The 21,053-nt window shown below is 44.1% G+C and overlaps 1 protein-coding gene across 1 annotated transcript in view; it reads right to left on the bottom strand.

Annotated features, from left to right (window-relative positions):
* The window catches only part of MYOM3 (myomesin 3), a 387,718-nt gene that overhangs the window by 56,258 nt on the left and 310,407 nt on the right, over positions 1 to 21,053 (bottom strand). The window contains exons 28-29 of the mRNA XM_086956426.1: positions 13,460 to 13,527; positions 4,669 to 4,779 (exon numbers count right to left, since the gene is read on the bottom strand). Of these exons, the coding sequence (XP_086812552.1) occupies positions 4,669 to 4,779; positions 13,460 to 13,527 (179 nt within the window). The remainder of the gene's footprint in view (positions 1 to 4,668; positions 4,780 to 13,459; positions 13,528 to 21,053) is intronic.

Below are 21,053 nucleotides of genomic sequence, written 5' to 3'. Positions count from 1 at the left end.
TTTGGAACATGAGAACATTTTACCAGTCTGACAAACCTTTACAAAGTGTCCTACTTTGTTACAAATTTTACATGTTACAGACTGTGCGGGTCACTTGGCACCTCCATAGTGTGGTTTATAACCACACCGGAAACAAATATTTTTCATTGAGAAAAATGAGTTTTGATTGTTCCATGAATTTTGCTTTTCATAACCTTTGTTTTCAATGCTTTTAGTGTCCTTTAATTTAACAGCAGGCACCAGTTCATTTTTGTTCTCCTCCAGTTCTTTAGCAGAAAGTTGGGACGTCTCAATACTCTTAGCAACCTTAATGGACTCCTCCAAAGTAGGATTTCCTGGAGATAAAAGTTTCTGTTTTATGTTCTTTTCAAATTGGCACTCAGCCATCAAATGTCTGAGTGCAGTAATATAAGGGTCTACATCTTCGCCAGACTGTTGTTTTCTCAAAAAAAGTTGTGACGGAGCATAGCCAGGTTGAACATCAAATCTAGTTTGCAATTTTTTCAAAGTTTCCTGATACTCATCAAGAGGACTGTTTTCATCAACTGGAATTGCAGAAAGATGCTTTAAAACCTCCCTGCCTTCATAGCCCAGAGAATATAAAAGGAGGTATTTTCTACTTTCAGGCCTACACCTTGCCGCACCAATGGCTCCTAGATAAGTTTCGAAACCATCGTACCATTGTCTCCATTTAATGGGAGGATCACCTGGTGTTTCCAAGAAAGGTGAAGGAGGAGTTACACTCTGCATGTTCTCAAATATAAAGCTGTGTAAAATGCAGAAGAAAACAACTTGAACAATTTAAAACAATCCACAAGATGGCAGTATTATACAGGAGCACACAAATATAAAGCTGTGTAAAGCTGTGTAAAATGTAGAAGAAAACAACCATAAATAACTCAAACTTTTTTCCTTTTTTTCCAATCTTTCGATATTCTTAAAGAACTGTGCACATCAGTGGTAGAACTGAATGCACAAGACAATTATTAAAATAGACCAGGTGTGCAAATCTTCTCCAAAATCCATACAAATGAAAAAAATGTGCTGCTTCTTTGCTGTGCACATCAGCGTTAAAAGGACATGTTGATTGTGCACTAGATGAAATTACATAAACTGGCTATTTGCTGTGCACATCAGCGTTAAATTGCAACCTTTGTCGTGGACATGAGTGTTATTGAAAGCATAAGATCAGCGATTACACAAACTGTCTATTTGCTGTGCACATCAGCGTTGAATTGCCACCTTTGTCAGGCACGATTCAGAAAAGGGGATGGTGATGAACAGAGTGTCTGAATTAAGCAGACCACTCTTACCCAGTCCAAATATCAGGGCTTGATCCATCACCGTTTTTTAGATCACTGCACCATCCCAGCTCAGAACCTGGCTACATGCAAATTAGTCTGTTCCTGTCCCAGTGCATGATGGGAACAGGGCAAACCCAATCGTTTTTGGCCACTGTAGGTGTGGCAGGGTATACTCAGACATGAGTCCCTTGCTCACTGCACCATCAGGATTCAAGCAAGCCGGGCCGACGACGGCTGAAATGCCAGAAACCGGTCCCCGGAAGCTTGTTCCCTTCCCAGTATAAGAATTGGCTTGGTAGTTTGGTTTGCCCTGTTCCCATCATGCACTGGGACAGGAACAGACTAATTTGCATGTAGCCAGGTTCTGAGCTGGGATGGTGCAGTGAGCTAAAAAACGGTGATGGATCAAGCCCTGATCTTTGGACTGGGTAAGAGTGGTCTGCTTAATTCAGACACTCTGTTCATCACCACCCCCTTTTCTGAACCTTTGTCATGCACATCAACGTTGAATTTGCGCATCAAATTAGCAAAAGCTTGATGTAATAGTTTTTTTATATTACTGCCGCTCCCTTTATTACGTATTCTGTGTTCTTTCTACTAAGATATGCCAATGTTCGCTCCTTGCCACTAGCTAGTGAAGCTTTGTGATGTACGTGACAATGCCTGTGTGTTTCAAGAATGGAACGCAAACACACGTTGAAGCGCTCTTACGTCAATACACGCTTGTTGCCGGGACAGTTGCTGAAACGCAAAGTATCCTGCATGCTTTCCAACATCCAGATAAAATCTTTTAAGCTGCCCGCCCTGCTTCTTTTAACTAATTTAGCTGCGTTTAGGCAATCTTACTTGGATCCTTGAACCGCTCTCTTCTTCTTACTTGTTCCGTCGTTCAGAGTAAAAGAATGACGAACTTCACATGGAAAACGTCACTTTCTTTCAAGACGAGTGGAAGAGGCTCCGTGGGTTCGTGTTGATGGCCCAGACCTCGTCGCCATCAAAAGCGTGTCGTAATCATGGTCAGACACGTCGAAGTTCAGGTAAGTAGGATGTTTATAATAAGTTCAACTGGACCATCATAGCAGGGCGGCTACAGCTCCACCAATACTCCATCAACTGTCATTTCAGAAGACACCGATGTCATACTACATCGGAGTGTTCTACAGAACAATGATTCTAAAAACAAACCCAAGACACTACAGAAGAATATTCTAACTCTGCACATATGTGGTATGGTAATAGGGAACCACACAATTCTGGGATTGTAGCTCAGTGTGGACCTTCGTCTGAAAATCTCACACTTCACAACATCTTACACACCTTCACCAGCTAATAGATTCTAATGTGCGGCAGAGCTTAATGGTTACTTTCGTTGTATATGGAGGTTGCTCAATTGGTAGTTGAGAACGCAAGTCTCTATCATAGTATGGGAGTTTAAGCAGACAGCAGAGCAATGGGAAGGCCAATTGTTTTCTCACTGTAAATCAGAAGATTTTTTTTTGGTCCACCATTCCTTCAGCTAGTGGGCCAAATTATTTAACAATGATCAAAAGGGTGCGCCCCTGCAATATCGCGATGGGAATCTCAATGACATGAAATTGTGTGGCTAGAATATCAAGGCCAAAATACAAAAAGGGAAGTAGAGACTTTCTATACCTGACACTCCGCTCCCACACTGCCAAACCTGTGGTTGAACTGCCAACCAGATTAGGAGTCTCCTCCTCTCTGATAGGTGGTTCTTTGGGGTTCCCACAGCAAAGCCTATAAAATAGGCACCGTAATGGGGACTTCAAAATCAGTACATACACGGCATGGACTGCTGCAGTCTATGCCGTGCAGGTACTGAGGTGCATGTACACAGGGGGACACAGTACGTGCTCCCCTGCATGCACCCCATGGCGCAGAGGCACAAGGGGGACCTTGTGGGCCCCCTTTAATTCCTCACCACCACACTTTTCATGGCAGTCGCACTGGCATGAAAAGTGTAGCAATGAGGAAACTCGTAATATGCTTCATGGGGCTGCAGTGGCCCCACCAAGCATATTTCGGCCTCAAGACTGCCATGCCCTTAGATTTTAATGTAAGGTAAGAGACAATTTCATATAAGATATTGTCCCAGAGACTTATATAGGAGAAACATTGGGTTCCAGTGCTAAGGGGTGAGTATCAGTAGCTAAATCTTAATGTATTTCATGTGGCTCTGTAATCCTTTGTGATTGTCCACGGTGTTGGTCATTACTCACGCATGTAATGCAAAAGATGTATGTGTGAGTTAAAAATGTATTATCCTCACATTGCATGGTAGACATTGTGGGATCATCAGGCTTCCCTGCAGAATAACTGGCAAGGCTCCTTCATGATCCCATATCCCAAATTGGGAAGTAGGCCATGGCACCCCCCAATCACAACATCTCTGGATAGACAATTCATTTAACTATTTTGGTCTCACAAAGGCAGATCAGTAACTTCCTCATCAAGAAGTGTACAGTTCCATGAATATAATAACTGGAGCAAACGTGTGGCAGTATAACTAAACAACATCCAGTAAGAAATAAACAGTCATTGTAAATACCTACATAAATATCTTAACAAAGCATTCGAAGGAAGATCTGATTCTCTATCCGGCAAATCATTGGTTCTTGTTAAAAAAGTTGTAACACTCTGCCCATATAGAGATTTTTGCTCCTCAATATAGTCATCTTAACTAAGCAGTAACTGCTTACATTTGCAGATCAATGACTTAAGTTATTGTCTTAAACCTGTATCTACATTAAGCTTGATGTTGGAGTTACCTTAATGATACTAGAAAGATAATTCTATATTAGCAGTGTGCAATGTTGATCCAAAAGGGCCAAACGCATGTCAGTTTTTGAGAGTATAAACAAAAGAAATAGCTATGTATCATAGCCTTAGAGCCTGACGGAGTGGGCTCCACCAGCCATAAAAGGCCCACTCCAGCATTCGAAGAGACTCTTTAACAAGGAAGCAGAACTTTAATGGCCAGTAGAACCCGCTACGAAGGGCTCTAAGGCTATTGGAACATTCCGCCCCTAGAGGGTAGGATGTTCTAAATTGTAAAACAAAGGCCTCACGAAGCCCAAGGGGGTTGAAATCTCCTCGGACTTCGTGAGGCCATTGTTAAACATTTGAATGTTGATGTTCCGGGCTTCTACCGGCCATTGGAAGCCAGAAGAACTCCATTGTTTTCAATAGAGTGCTTAACATTCCAATGTTCTAAAATGATTTAAAGGCTACGCAGTATGTAGTTATTCTGTAAATCTGGCATGGATCCACTCTCCTTGACCAATGTTGGATATCACTGTTTGCTTTTAAGATTACTGGAGTGATTGGTAGAGTTTACTTTTACCTTTTTAATGAGCAGAGTTCCTATTCCAGTCTGGGCATCGTACTGAGCGTCTGTGTTGGGCTTTGAGTTGAAGAACCACTTGAAGCTTGTTTCTTTTTTTGTGTTTGTTACCTGTAGAAAGGAAATACAATGGTGCCTGATTGTGAAAAAAAATATGTTTCAATCACATCACAATATTTGATTCTGTTTTTATGATGCAGATACAGGGATGATTGCTAGTCTCTGTGTATTTGATCCAGTCAATCAAAGATGAAAGTGAGACCCCACAAGTTTGCATGTGTGAGGCTTGAAAGGGTGTTGCTGTTGATTCCTCTAGTTTGACAAGACCAGTTTTGTCTCGTTCAGAGGTTTCACTTACCAACAAATACCCAGAAAAAAACATTTTTAAAAAGATGTTGGGCCTGACATATAAAGCAATGAGGTGAAACATTGTCAGTATTTTTGTACAGTTGATGGTTTGTAATGACCCATCACAAATCAAAATGGACTTTCAGTAAGAGTTACTGAGTTCTGATCCATTCTTTTTATTGAGGCAGAATTCTGTTTGTGAATCCCAACGAAAAAGGAGGAAAATGCAGGGATAGTAGATTTTTGGTATTTTTTTTGTATTGCAACCACCGGTTGTTAAATGGCATGATAACAAATGGCAGCAAAGGACACTGGACTGCTGTGTGATCTCTCAATGCCGGCAGCCACATACACTAATTGGTATCACGTCCTACTGATTTATATTCAATTGTGAATCATTAAAGAGGGCGCCTATTCCATACTCTCTTTCCTCAATATTTAGTAATGTACCACACAGCATACATTGCAATGCACCAAGATTCTTGTGAATCGCAGTGTGCCTTTGATACATTGCAATTGTGGACTTCGCAGCCAAGAAACCTGTGATTTTGTGAATCACATGTTTTGCAACCACATAATCCATTAGTATTTCGGACTTTAACATGTTGGTTATGATCATTTGCCTTTCAAATGCAAAAATCAACACATGATTATTGTAAAACATTCCTTTATTCCCAATGTTTTCCTCTCCCACCTGAACATGAAACCCACTGTACATTACATTCAAACATGTAATAAAAATGAATATTCTGCACTATGGAGACACTGGGGCATAGTTGGCAGCCCCCTAGCCTACAGCCCACTGAGGGGCAGAATGGTCAGCCCGTCCTCGATGGTGCTAGGTACATGCCTCGTTTTCATGAGGGGCCACTGTGAAGGGCTGGCACATGCTGGAAGAGATTCAGATGGTGGAAGGGTCCATGAGCACTTTGGAACAACACCTTTCAGACCTTCCTAAAGTTTCAGGAAGTCGGTATATGGATCAAGGTGTAGCGAGAGTATGTTCCAGTGCCTTGAGTATCTAAAGATATTCCACCTTTACGCTTGTACTGTGGCACTCTCTTGGTTATGGCCAACTGATTCTCTTTGCCTGTTCAGCTTTACTCATAGCGAATGGAAATCAATTTAGTTCTATCCTCCATAAGCAATGTAGATCATTCATATAGTTTAAAGATATTATCAATTTTTGCACTCTTTGTAGCAGAATCCCTTGTTGGCTGCAGTCATAGAAAATGTATAATAGATTCCAGTATTTCAATTTACTGGCACATATTAGATTGTTTATGTAATCACTGCCGTGCTTTTGTCACTTCTAATTCAGTTTGTGTAAATCTGACGCATGACGATGGACATATTCTCAAATACAGTTTCAGAGCTTCCCTGTGGGGTTGCGAGACAGTGTGTTTAACGTTCCAGATTTTGAGGAAAATCATACATCTTCTCTGTGTAGTCTGGTCATTGGTTAGGTCACACTCTGATTAAGGGAATCCCAGTGCTTACTAATAAAAACAAAAAAGCCCTAATTTTTTTTAAAAAAAGCAAATAAAAATAAGAGTGTTGCCTCAAGTTTTTCTTAAGAACTCACTGCCGATGCTGCTGAATACCACTGTTGCAACTACCAAGGATGTTTAATCTTGATTCCACTTCATACCTCTTTCTTCAACAACAATATACTCACAGTGTTTAATTTGTAAAAAAATAAATAAATGCCAGGTCTCTCATAAGGAGGCTACAGCATCCTGCACCACACATTGTCCCTGCAAGTGCTGCCAATGATAGTAAAAACACAACTACTAACCATCACCCTCCTACAAATGTGACAATTCAGACTCTTCTAGGCCACCCAAAGCTACAAGAATGGTTGAGCCACAGATATTTAGTCATCTTTAATATATATTCAATTTCTAAACAACTGTTGTTGTGCTCATCACAAAATTTGACAAACAGCGCCACCATGTGGTAAACTGTAATAAGCAGATGTTGACAATTGAGTGCAGATGCTCAGCACCAGAAACCATAGGTTCAAATTAAGAAATGCACTTGTATCTCTTTATCTCACTCTTACAAGTTATTTTTCATCCCTACAATTTCCCATTAACACTGTTTTCCGATCTTTCTCTTTTTTGTCCTTACTCCTTTTACTGCCTTTCTCTCTTGTTCTGAGACAAAGTCTGATGATGAGAAGTATTCATTGGTCCCACAAATGAGTGCCTGGTACTATACCCACTACTTTAACTTTCAACAATTGGCACACATTTAGCAGTGTGAACTGGCTGTTTTTCCCCCTTGGTGTATCATACACTGTAATTCAATAGATATCAATTTGCTGCAAACAGGAAGCTGCGCCAAATGACAGAGTTTTTATTTTAGGCAACAAAAAAAACAATTTAGTCAACCACAAGTGAGGTCTGGGAACCACAAACAGATAAATGGCAAAGAATTATATATTTTTAAGACATTTTACTGGAAAAATCAGAGCACCTAAAAATTAAGCAACATGTACTGCAAAAGGACTATTGCCCTGATGATGTCGGGCGGACCTCCACCGACAGGCCGTTAGTGGCTATACGCCCGACATCCAGGCCATCGGTCTGACTGCTGCATTATGATGCAAGCATTCAGAGCAATAATGTCGGGGGTAGGGGGGAAGACCGTCGCCTCCGACGTTATGAAAGACCCCTTTGGGACGGCGGTCGGATTCCAAACCCTACAATGGAGGTGGTGCCTGCGCAGGCACCGCCATAGGGATTAGGATATCCCTTTCCGACTGCCTGTTCATGGCAGTCCCACCTTCATGAATAGGCAGACAGGGAGGTACTTTGGGGGCCCCAAGCAGGAACCCTGTCCCCGTGGGCCATCATTAAGTGGCCTGGGGGCAAATGTAGTGCCCCCCAAACACATCCATGCATGGTGTGCCAGGCATTGGTATGCATTTTTTCCCTCTTAGTTCCCTTGAGCGTCTCAGTCATTTTGAAAAGACATTTCATGCCTCGGTCCCCTAGCACAAAAAATATATCCATTTATCTACTGGTATGTTCCAAGGAGAGTGAGGCAGAATAGAATGTTGAGATTGTTTGAAAATTCGTATAAAAACATAGAATATCCATCCAGTGAGTACTTTCCTAAAACATAACTACATATTATGTACTTCAGCATTATTGTTTTTTATAAATCATGTATGGATGTTGTTTCATATTGGTCTAGCTATCTTATAGCTTCTATTATACTCACAGGTTTCATGACTCTAGTAATCCCGGAGGCCATTTTATTCAGGGTAGTATACGTGCACACTTTTGCAAACGCCTAACTTCAATTTCCAGTTAAAAAATGTTTTATTGCAGGTTTTTCCATCATTTGAACATTGTGTTGCGACAAAAAAATCTCTGTACAGGGAATCCTGAAATCAAATAGCTCAGTAAAATAGATCCTGGTATGTGGATATTCCAGGAGTAACATAGGATATTCAACTGGCACAGTAGTGCTAAGTTTCAACTCCCACAATGATAAATATATGTTAGAACTGGCTATTTCTGGTAGGCTAAGGCTGACGCCAAAGCCAGGCAGAAACCACCATTCTAGTCAGGGCAAGGAAGTCACACGCCAAGATAACCTCTGCTCACCCCCTTGGTAGCTTGGCACAAGCAGTAAGGCTAAACTCGGAGGCAATGTGTAAAGCATTTGCGCCAGCGCACAACAGCAACAACATACTAGGCACACCACAAAAGAGACTCCACACAAGGTTATTATAAAAATAACTTTTGTATTGTAAAAACATATCAGATAAAATCACGCATATACATTGTGCCAACTGGCACGGGCAATATTCACAGGGATTGTGTACACAAGACAGGGCCACAAGGGCCACTGTCATATTCAGATATAGCACTTCTAGATAAAATGTAGAATATAAAATAATAATCAAAGATAACAACCAGTAACCACTGGTAGCAGGAACCAGGACCTTACTAGGACCACCTGTACTAAGAAAGCAGAACCACCTAAGTATCACACAGCATTAGGGGTCTAAGAAAGAATACATTACTCATGATGCAATAAACCTACATTCAGAGGAGTAATAAGACAACCACCTAAGTATCACTCAGCATTTGGGGTCTAAGAAAGAATACATTACTCATGATGCAATAAACCTACATTCAGAGGAGTAATAAAGAAGAACACATGATGACTAAACATTCAGAGGTGTTAAGAATAGAGCACATGATGCAATAAAATCACATTCAGGGGTGCAGCGCAAGAAGACACATGATGACTAAACATTCAGAGGTGCAGCGCATGGAAAGGAAGACACATGATGCAGTAACACATTCAGAGGTGTCAAGAGTAATACCATAGCGCAAATATCACATGAGGCCTAAAAACCTTCAGAGGTGCAGGAATAACACATGATGCAAGAGATCACATTCAGAGGTGCAATAACCATACCATTGCGCAAACTCACATAAGCCACTACCTGTGGCAGTCCCTAGGCCAACGGCCTTGTTGGGGCTCAGACGCCCTGAGTCTCAATGTCAGGGTGCCAGTCTCAAAGTACAAAAAGCCTAAACGTGGCAGGTGCCCACAAAGTGCTGGGCACCTGGAGAAGAACAAAACTGCGCCAGGGCCCTCACTGGCCCTTAGGCGCCAACTGCGCCACTGCTGGAGCCACACAGGCTCTGGGCATGGCACATGCCCCAGACGTTGGAGCCACAGAGGCTCTTAAAACAATGGTGCCCCCATGAGCCTCGCCGGACTCTGGACACGAGCTTCTCCCAGGCAGGAGGGGACGAGCACCGACAATATGCCCCGACGCCCCTGCTTATCTAACATGGCCCCTCTGAGCCACACAGGCTCTCTCAGACTGCGGGGGTCGTTGGAGTCCCTCACGGGGGACTTGAGCAAAAGAAAATGTGGCAGGGAGCCCCTCGGGCTCTAAACAGACCAAAATGCCCCCACGAGCCTCTCTCAGGGCTCAACACCAACAATGCCCTCTTTGGTGGGGCGGCCCGCTGCCATCTGGGGCCGCCCTACATGCTAGCAGCCCACGGGGGCGGGCACCGGTAATGTGCCCCGACGCCACAAATCTCCATCTGACCCCTCACGGAGCAGCAACAAAACTGCCCCCGTCTCACCCGGTCCACACGGAGCCCCCCAGCCCTTTGACTCACCGGGCTCTCCTGTGCGGGGCTCCTCCGGGCGGCGGCTTCTTCTTCTGGGCAGCGCGGGGCTCCTCTTCCGCCACGGAGCCCCGCCTGCAAGCACAGCTGCTCTCTGCACTCGAGGCTCTCCCTCCATTCGGGGAGCCTCGCGCTGGCCTTCCTCTCCCTCGCCAGGGCTCCCTCGACACCCGGGAGCCCCCAGCAGCGGCCACGCAGCTTCTCCTCTTCTCGGGCCCGGCGGTGATCACCCGGCCCTTCTTCACAGATGCTGCCGGGCTCCCTCAGCTCACGGGAGCCCGGCCGACCCGCCGCCATGCGTCCTCTTCTCTTCTCTCTCGGGCAGCTTCTCTCCTCTCGGGCTGCGGGGGCGGGACTTCCGGCCGGCCGCGACCGGATTGGTCGGCCGGCCAAGCGCTTCCGGGTCGCCGCGGGCAGCGCGGCGGCCCCTCTCTAGCTAGGCAGGCGGGGAGGCATTTAAAATATCGGCAATACCGAAATGAAATAAAAGTACAAGTAAGCGAGGTGGGCACTCGCAATGTAAATCAAGCGCTCCCAGCGCTATATGACGACCCACAGCACTCCCAGGAGCAGGAATAAAGCGCTCTTAAGCGCCAAAGGAAATCCAAAGCGCTCCCTGCGCCAAGAAAGACGAATCCAGCGCTCCCAAGCGCTATAGCCAAGAAAAAGCACTTCAAGGTGCTTAGGGGGGCAGAAAGTTCAACAAAGTCCCCCCCTCAGCCCAGGCAAGGCAGAGGGGTCCCCCCAGAAGTCCTCCAGGCATCCAGGGGCTGGGCAGCGCCCGCCCCTGGTAGATTCAGGTCAGAAACAAGAACATTTTGGAAGGGGACACAGCCCCTTCTTATACACAGAAAATAATTTGAAGTCCTTTGAAGTCCTTTGAAGCAGGCAGTGTGAGAACCAGCTAGACTGGTTTAGAGGGAAGTCCCCTTCAGTATCAGGGACAGAGGTGTCAGTCGCCCAGCGGGAGGTGGAGCCAGCTTTGTAGTTAGGCAGGAACAGCCCTTCACTATCAGGTGCCATCTCCTCCCACTTCCCTGGCAGCAGATGCTGCCTTTCATCCATGGGCTGACTTCAGACAACCTCCTGGGCTCTCTAGCCCCTGTCATCCTCAAACCAGACAGTCAATCCACAAGCAGGCCCAGGCACTCTGGGCCAGGCTCACCAGCCAATCACACGCTAGCACCAACTTACACAAATATGCCAACTTCCAAAAGTAGTACTTCTAGACTAGACACAGTCATGCCGCATACATCATTTCGCAGCATTCACTCTCACGAGTTGATACATACCAAACTCGCCCCTGCACTCCCCACACATCAGGAACTACCATGGGCATACATATTCCCCATTCATTCCTATGGGAGGGCAGGTCACTCACCACACATTCACAGAGAGCTCAAGCACTTTACACTGTACCACAGTGAAAAAGTGCGCAGAGGCCTAAAATCACCAACACCAGGTTCCATAAACAGGTTAGTAAAAAGCAAAAAGTCTAGGGGTGAACCTGCCCAACGGGCCGGGTCCAACAATATACAAATGTATAACCTCAATATAAATCATTATTAACTGGGAGGGGGTAGAGGTAAAAAGGGTAAATGTAGGTCAGGGAAACTGTGAACTATCAGATGGTAAAACTGCAACAATGCAAAATTCAATGGTGTATCCTGCAGGATAGTTCACACCATATTCCATTTAGGACCCTCTATTATTACTGCCTGGGAAGAACTACATTCGATTTAAAATGCACTGTCTTATGCCCTGGATGCTTCCCGGCAAATCACCTCAGAATGTTAAGGTTAAACCAGCATGTTATGTTCCATCCCATAATTAAATTATATAAATGAAAATACAAGTAAAACTGTTGTTTTCGTATAAGAGTCTAAAAATGATGTTTACTTTTGATCTGTCTCTTTGTAGTTGTTAATGTGGAATTTCTTGTGTGTCTTTTTATGTTTTCCTTTAAATTAAATGGTTGTGTCCAGTCATCAGTAAGGTTTTTTTTGGTTCAATTAGATTTTGCGATTGTCGTTCGCTATTCAATGATGTGTCCCATGTGCCATTTGAATGCGAATTGAAATTAACATTTTATTTTAATGATTTACATTATTTGTCGTCACCGACTGATATGGAACTGTTGCCCCCTCCCCCAATGCCTTCAGTCCCTCACGGGTGAGTAGTGCGCTTATCATCCCCCTGATTGATTGATTGTCATCAGCCATGTTTGTCAGTCAGTTTATGTCTTTTATTTTAGTTGTTACAGCCCTGATGAAGTTCCAAGAATGTATTTTGGGAACGAAAAGCGTTGTCTGGTTGTTCTTTGATTTTGCACGAACTTTCGAATAAAGTATTTTCTTCAAGAATGATAATGGACTAAAGTTGCTTAATTGGTCCACCTCCTTCTTTTCATCTTATGTTTCATACCGCCCGTCATGTTCTTCCTTTTTTATCCTTCTGTTTCTCATTCTTTTAAGATAGTACGTTTGAGTGTCAACTCCTTTTCTGTACTTGCTCCCCGCTTTATAATCTGTGTTTACTGAAAAAATCTCCAAGGTTTTGGAAAAAATAACTGAAATCATGCCGTTTAGCAAACTTTTTCTCTTTTTGAGACCATTATCCTCCTTGTCGAGGATAATTTGTCACACACCTCTCAGATGAACTGTAGCCCTTGGCACTTATGGTGGAAGAATTTATAAACCCAATCAAAATTGACCTTTTGGCATTCGGGATCTACCTTTCCCTTTGCAATAATGCATTTTAAATGACATTTGCTACTATCTGGCACTTCTCGTGGCCAGTTGTGGTAATACCACAAGGCATGTAATGACCCTAAAGTGGCAGCTGCCATGCAGCTTAGCTGCTACTCGTAAGCAAGGCTCTCTTTAGAGCATGAATGCTAATATTTGGACCTCATTTATTTAAGTATTTGTTTCTGTAATTCTATATAGACTTAGCCTGGGGTTATCAGTGTACTTTACCGGTACCAAACAATCACATCGAGAATACATTAGGGAAGCAACCTCGGAGGAATGGAAAGCAGGAAATCGAGACAAGGAGGGGGATAAGATGTACATGAGTAAAGTTCCCAGACAGTCAACGCGGAGGTGTGTTTGAAATGCAACTTCAGTGCCGTCACGTATCAGCAGACATTGGAGAGCGTGTGGGAGCAAAAGAAAATTAAGTATAACCCACTGCCTTGAGGTTGAGCTCCGGCCTGTGTCAGACCAGACGTTGTATTCTCCCACCTGCCCCTGAAATGAAAATGTTACCTTGCAGTCTATCAAGACTTGGCAATCTTCCGTAACCGACCATTTCAGATACTCCAGAAAATGAGGTCCTGCAATGAAAGCAGAAATTGTGTTAATAACGCTTTGTTTTGAACATTTTGAAAAAATAGGACAATACCATCACCTAGAGGATTTTTTTAATGTTGAAAACTTACTGGACCGCCAATCACGTGACTGAAGTGTGTGTGGAGAAAAGATGTGACTTTGCCATTGGTAACATACTTTCCATGTATTCAAGATCAAGGCAGTTTGTACTTCTCTCTGAGGCTTTCACTGAAGCCAATCAGTTACATTTTTAGTGATGTAGATGGGGTAATGGAAACTGAGGGCTGGATTACTTTTCCCCACTATTTCAGGTGCACTTTCTGGAATGCATACAATACAGGGGCATATTACCAAGCAATAGCGATAATTATCGCTATTGCTTGGTTAGAGACAAAAATTTACCGCTAAGCTGCGGCGATTTTTATCGCAAATAAACCTTGGTATTACCAAGGTTTATCGCAAATGCGATAAAAATCGGCCGCAATGCATGAATATCGCTGAAAAGTCAGCGATATTCATGCATTATCGAGCTAATGTTCTTAGCCATGTTATCCACCTCCCGTTGGATACCATGGCTAAGAACTGCTCAGGGCAGGTGTTAGCTTTTGGAGATATTCGCGCTTAGCGCGAATATCTCCAAAAGTTGGTAATAGGAGATAGCGATGTTAGCGACTGTTTTCAGTCTCTAACATCTTGGCACGCCCACTTTGCATCTCATTAGTGATAAATATCACTGACATGCAAAGTGGGGACCAAGATGGTCGCTATCTCTTACTAGCTGTCGCAAACTGGTGTTAGCGACAGCTAGGTAATAGGGAGATAATTTTATCTCTGCTTTCTTGGCTTTCAAAGCCAAAAAAGCGGAGATAAACCCCCTTGATAATATGCCCCACAGTTTTTTCCGGAGCAGTTTTGATGTGGAGTGACAGACTGGTGCAAAATGAAATTTTAGCACCATTCTGTTCATATTAAATGTAGTTTCTACACTTTTGAGGTAATGAGGAAAGAACATTTGCTCAAACAACTGTACTTTCAACAACTGCATGCAAGCATCTTGCCAGTGCTTAATTTCTAAAAACGAAAAAGAAAAGTGGTTAGGCCCAAAGGTTTGCAAATAGCCAGCGCCTGGTGCTATTGGAGGTTCAAGTGGCAAATACCAGGGCTACAGAGGCTTGATCTCCCTCTTGCCTCTTTAGTCCCAGAATACACGCTCCCTTTCCCTTTATCTCAGGCTTGTGAGTTCTTTTTCATCCTTCTTTTATTAATTTGTCACTGTTTTCCATCTTTTTCTTCCTCCTTCTTCTTCTTTCAAGTCTTTTCCTTGATCTGGGTCAATGTCTTTTGAGGAAAAAATAAGTGGCGGTCACAAAAATGAGCTCCGGTGACCAAGTCTTATAACCAGTGCTTAAAATTAGGGGGAACATGCATTTGCATGGGGTGTGGTCTTGGTAAATGGGGAAATCTGTTTGCCTTTGTGCTTAAGCTATATGCGGTATGCGAAGGAGGCATAACAGGTCCCAGGCAGGCTCTGCCCAGAAAAGCTGGTCATCCCCTTGCCACTTCTCTACCTTGAAGTCATATACAGCTAAAACTAGCGTGTTTTTGAGAAGGGAATCCCCCTCTCACACATAGATAAACACTTTAGGGCGTGTATACACATAGTCTGGATTACACACCCATTACCTTTAATTCACACCTACACCTTTTTATCTTGGTCCTGAAAAAAGCCAGCATAGTCATAAGGCACTGGCTGAAACATGTCGACCCACCACTGGATGTGAGAGGTCGTAACTCGCCTCCTACATCCAAAAAGCCTTATTTTTAACCGCTGACGGAGGCCCAGTTATTAAAGTTTAATTTACCCTCGGGTACTGGGACCCCCGCCAAGCTGTTTCATCATCACTATACCTTACACCTCACACTGCACACTCAGCAATATACCTGCTCTGCTGTAATCAGGCGTCAAAGCACACCCGGGACACGCTAGGTGTTACTGGGTGGGCCCGATGATGAAGCATGCCACCAACTAGGTTGGTGGGTGAGGGCTTCATGAACACACCTACAAGGTGTTCCTACCCCCTGACAAAACATATTTGAGTCCTTTAACTTAGTAGTTGATGAGCTAGTCTCCTTTTGATTGAATATATATAAACCACGCGGATACGGACTAGCTATCTGGTCCTCTCTCTCTTTCTTGATACGCATATAAGCTATTTTATGGACATCGGCACAAAGGCACTGTAGGTGCCAGGAGGCGCACTTAGTGTGTGCCACAGAAGCACAGTGAAACACATAGCGGCTGATTAAAGCAGCCACTCCATATTTCACTGAATGAGCTGCCTCAGTACAGTCCTTAGTTCATGACTACCCTGAGGGCAGCGCATTCATTGTAATCATGTGCATTGATCATGTTTGCGCCCAGCGCACAGGTTTAAAGGTGAACCATTGAGCAAACATGAACAGTGCACCTGATGTATAATACGGACAAGGGAATTGAAGAAAACAAAGGTGCACAGCGTGTTATCACTTTGCCAGTAAATAAGAGAAACTATGATTTGGATGCAGGTTTTAACTTTGTTCAACTCCCTCTGTAAGAGATCTGATTGCACTGGTAGAATGCAAGATTTATCTGTCTGAATGCGTAATTACACAAAGATGGGTGTAAATGGCACCTACTGTTTTCTTTTTTTAATTCTTTTATATCACTACTCTTCCCAGTGTAGGGTGTCAGTGCGCTTTACATCACACACAAAGGCACAATCAATCATACACATGTGTAAACCAATGTACAGGAAATGTTACATAAGAAAATGAGGGTTTTAACTTATAAGGCGTAGAAATCACATATCATCCATACTTGTAGATATTATATCTTAAGAGTGACCGATCGAGAGAAACTCATAGTCAGGATATAAAACCCAACTCTGTGATTATATCTGTACTAATAAGAATTTATAACTTAGCAAAGGAACCTTTCTTTGCAATCTTACAATACAAACAAATTGAAAAAAAAACATGAGTTACAGTTTGAATGCAGCTCCTTGATGCTTATAAAAAGAGCATTGTTCTATATTAGTAGGCTTGCAACTTATGAACTTGAAGTAACAAAATTACCTTAGTGTCAAAAGCAGTAGCTCACTTAAGTATCTAAATTAATAAAAAATCTGTGATCTGCATTGTTGCACCTGTGCTCTGCAGCACGCACTTTAACCCGCTCTGTTAGTTTGAGTCAAAACTATGACAGGAAAAAAACAGAACTCTCCTAGAACTGTGTTAACCACTATAGTTATCTTTCTGCTATTGTAATCCCCTCAAAATTGCTGGACACACAATGATCTCTGAAGAAGGTGTTTTAACCCAACCAGAAATGTTCAAATGCACCCTCTTTGTGACCAATGAATTAATCTACTGCCACATTTGTCCTTATTGTACATTTCTTTGCAGCAGATTTCCTATTTAATAAATGTGTAGCTTGACTGTCAGACTTTGCTTTTCAAGCTCCACTCCTCTTATTTCACTCAGTTTCCTCCACCACGCCCTTTTCCCCTTATTTATAGGTTCCCGAAGTCATTTTTTCCAACTCCATCACTGTCTACAACTCTTTTAAAGAGCCTATACCTTGGTCCTTATACTATTTTAGTTTTGGATGACGCTACAATTAAATACTTTGGCATTAGCGACCCCTAGAGCTCCTTATTCACATTACTATCACAATGGGTCAAATGCATCTAAGTGAACGGCTCTTAAACAGGACAAAAACTGTGTACGATTGTTCGACATCTTTGGAAAATACCTTTCTTTGTAGACAAACGCCATGTTTATTTAGACTGATTCTGCATTTGGAGGTTTAAATGCTTAGATGCTTTTCTTTTGAACCAGTGACTGCCGAGCAGACATTTGTCACGGCATATTTGTATAGCCGATTGTGCTCGTGTCTCTCTGTTGATATTGTCATGCAGCGCGCGCACACGTTCTGCATGTTTCTTTAGCTTCTCGCGCAGACATTGCCATTGCCATGCACACATACCCTGCATGCATTTCGCCTCTTAGTGAATATTGTCTTGCACACAAATGCCGTTTATGTCTTGGTTGTCTCTCTGTGCGTATTGGCGCGCGCACACATTTTGGTTGCGTCGTGTCTCTCGGTGCATACTTGCATGCGGACATTCAGCGTGCGCCTTGTTTCAGATGAGCTGAGAGTAGAGTAGCACTGTCTGCAGAATTACATTAGTCATCCTGGCAGTGATATCACAGATTCACCCTTTTGTCTTGGGATAGACAACATTTTGTTTTCTCGAATTTCGCCCACCTCAAATTGTAAACAAGTGTTTTGTAATATACATTCAGTGGTCGAAGTGGGCGGGATCGGTAGGGCAAGGCGTGCCCTTAGTGTCAGGACGCAATAAATCGCCATCGCTTATAGATAAAGCTCGGCTTTCCTGGCGTTTCTTGACGGGCGGTGGCAGAGAAGTAACAGGACTCTGTCTTTTCCTTCTTGTCCAGAGAAGACAGGCAATGTCCACTTCTGCCATGGCCCGGGTTTCGGGATAACTTCCCTCATCAGTAGAGAACGTAGTTGGGGTGGAAAAGAAGGCCGCCAAGCAACCGTCACAGGCCTCGATGCCTAACCGGCACGCAGGTTCGTCATCCAGAAGCTCGCCAGCTTAAAGGCTCAAATGGTTAGGCCATGAATGGCCCTGGCTGCCGAATTCTGGACAACCTGAAGACGAGTCAGGAGATACTCGGGGAGGCCTAGATAGAGGATGTTAGAGTAGTCTAAGCGCGATCCTATCAGCGCCTGCACCATGATCTTTCTGTGCTCCAAGGATAGGAACGGCAAAAACTTCCTCAGCATCCTTAAGATGGCAAAACACTTCCCCGTAAGTCCTGCTACTTGAGCCTTAAAGGAGAGAGTGTTATCCACCTGGATGCGCAGATTCTTTGCTGTTACAGAGTCACCGGCTGGCGGGAACATGGTCGAAGGCCACCATTCCTTCCATCTCAGGTCGGCGGGACAACCAAAGAAAAGGATCTCGGACTTGTCCGAGTTGCACTTGAGGCCGCTCTTCCCAAACCAACCAAACACAGCCTCAAGACACCCCCGAATGGCAGCCCCGTCGAAGTCACAGCCCTTGTCACATGTGAACAAGAGCTGGGTGTCATCCGCATAGGAGACGATCTGGGCCCCATGCTCCTCCGCTAGCGCAGCTAAGGGTGTCAGGAAGATATTAAAGAGGGAGGGGCTGAGTATAGAACCCTGCGGGACCCCTACATCAAGCTGCGGCATCACGGCGGAGAAAGGGGGGGCCCAGATCGTTTGTCTGCGGTCGGAACCATTTGAACACCGTTCCCCTAAGACCTATCTCCCAAAGTCTAGTAAGGAGAAGGTCATGGGGAACGGTGTCAAAGGCCGCCGACAGATCGAGCATGATAAGCATGGCCTTTCCACCCCTATCCAGAGTTTCCTTCACAGCCTCAGTAACCTCAAGTAAAGCAGTTTCAGTACTCAGGTTAGATCTAAACCCGGACTGTTACTGATGAAGTAAGGAGTTAGACTCTAAAAAGTGGGATAGGGTGGTGTGTACATGCTTCTCTGCTATTTTCGCCAGAGCGGGCAGCAATGAAATTGGTCTATAATTAGAGTGAAGTTTCAGGTCCATGTTAGGCTTTTTTAATAAGGGGAAGGACGAGGGCCTGCTTCCAGCAAGAAATTTGGCGGGGCAAGGATCTAAAGGAGAACCTGATTTCAATTTAACCATGAGGTCCAACGAGATATGGAGTTCTAAAGCTGGAAAACAGTCCAGTACAGGACCGGTAGTAGCTGTGACTGAGTCGGAATGGAGTGACCAAGGGACGGGGGAATCACCAGGATTTGAGTTGGAATCAGAGATATTATCCATTCCCTTCAAGGTCGCTTGGATCGTGAGAATTTTGTTGGTGAAAAATTCTGCTAGTTCAGTTATCCATGGTTCCGAAAAGGAAGACGTGGGGATACAGCAGGTGGGAGAAATAAACTCTTTAACAATCTTAAATATTTCTTTACAGAAACTATCTGCTTCCTCAATCCTTCTAGCTAGATAGGATTTCTTTTCTGCTGTAATATCCCTATGATATTCTTTCACAGCTGCTCTGTAAGTCTGCTTGGAGGTTGAATCATACTGCTTCCGCCAATCTCTTTCGAGCTTTTTGCAGTACCTTCTTTTGCCCGCCAAGGCTGCAGAGAACCAGGGGGCAGAAGCTTTTGCCGGAAGTGGCCTAGCCTGCAGCGGCGGAGCGAGGGCTGCGAAACGTGCAGTAAGCCAGTCCTGAAAGAGACTGACATCGTCACCTAGCTTGCCTGTGAGTACGCACGGATAGGTCTCTAAGGCCTAAGTGAGCATGGCTGGAGAGATTTTGTGAAAGGCTCTGGAAGTGCGAACCTCGCGCAACTGACCATCATGTGGGGCGCTGTGAGATGTGCAATCTGAAAATTGGCTAAAAAATGGTCTAACCAAAGGACTGGGGCGAGGGAGGATATGGTAACTGGTTCAGTAGAGAAGATTTGGTCTAAAATGTGCCCTTTGTCATGTGCAGGTGCCCGTAAGTACAAATTGAACCCGCGGAGGATGTCATGTCCAGAAATTTTTGCACTTCCGGGTCCTCCGCCTTATCCATATGGATGTTAAAGTCACCTAGGACCAAGCAATGCCTCAACCTCAGGCTGAGTGTGGAAATGATCGCAAAAAGGTCCTCGGAGAATGAGCCGAGAGGGCCTGGGGGTCTGTAAAGCAAAAGCCCATTGCAGGACTGTTGGGGGAAAAGGACAGGGAAAAGGCTAGGATTTCACAGCCCGGTAGATTGTCCACAGGAAGGATCGTGCAGGGGATGAGTTTATTTACAATAGGAGCCACACCGCCCCCCCCGCCCATGCTTCTGTCTTTGCGGAAAATCGCATGGCTCGGAGGAATGGCTATGGCCAGATCAGGCTCAGAGCCTTCGCCTAGCCAAGTCTCCTTGAGGAAAAGACAGTCCGTCTTCTCATGCGCAAGGAGGCTAAAGATGTTAAGAGCGTGTTGGGGCAGTGACCTAGTATTCAGGAGCGCACAACTACTGCTAGTAGGGGTGGAATTGCATGGGGAGATACCGGCAGTGCCGGGGCACCACCCACAAGCGAAGCAGTTGACCAAGCCCACAGCAGAATTAGGAAAGACTCGATGAGAAGGAGCAGTGTTATTATCATAGGAGATGAGCTCCTCTCTTGTATATATCCTCATCGTGGCGTCGCTTACCCGTAATCATACAACAAACTTGAAGTAAAATATGATAAAGTCTCTTCAAGATTTCTAAAAGAGTATTTCTTTAACATGTGGAAGCTTCGACACTAATAGAGCACATTATAGCACTGCACTGAGCAGTACTTATTGAAAGTATTATTTATGTGTAACTGGAAGTCTAACATTACATACTGAAAGTGCTTTCATGCTCGATAATGAAGAAGAAAGAGTTTTGGTGAAGTAAGACATTTGCCTAATAATACTATTCAACTATGGAA

The sequence above is a fragment of the Lissotriton vulgaris genome, chromosome 2_1 (assembly GCF_964263255.1).
Source record: "Lissotriton vulgaris chromosome 2_1, aLisVul1.2, whole genome shotgun sequence".
Taxonomy (NCBI): Eukaryota; Metazoa; Chordata; class Amphibia; order Caudata; family Salamandridae; genus Lissotriton; species Lissotriton vulgaris.
The sequence above is the reverse complement of the archived record's forward strand: the minus strand, read 5'-3'. Positions and strand labels throughout refer to the sequence as shown.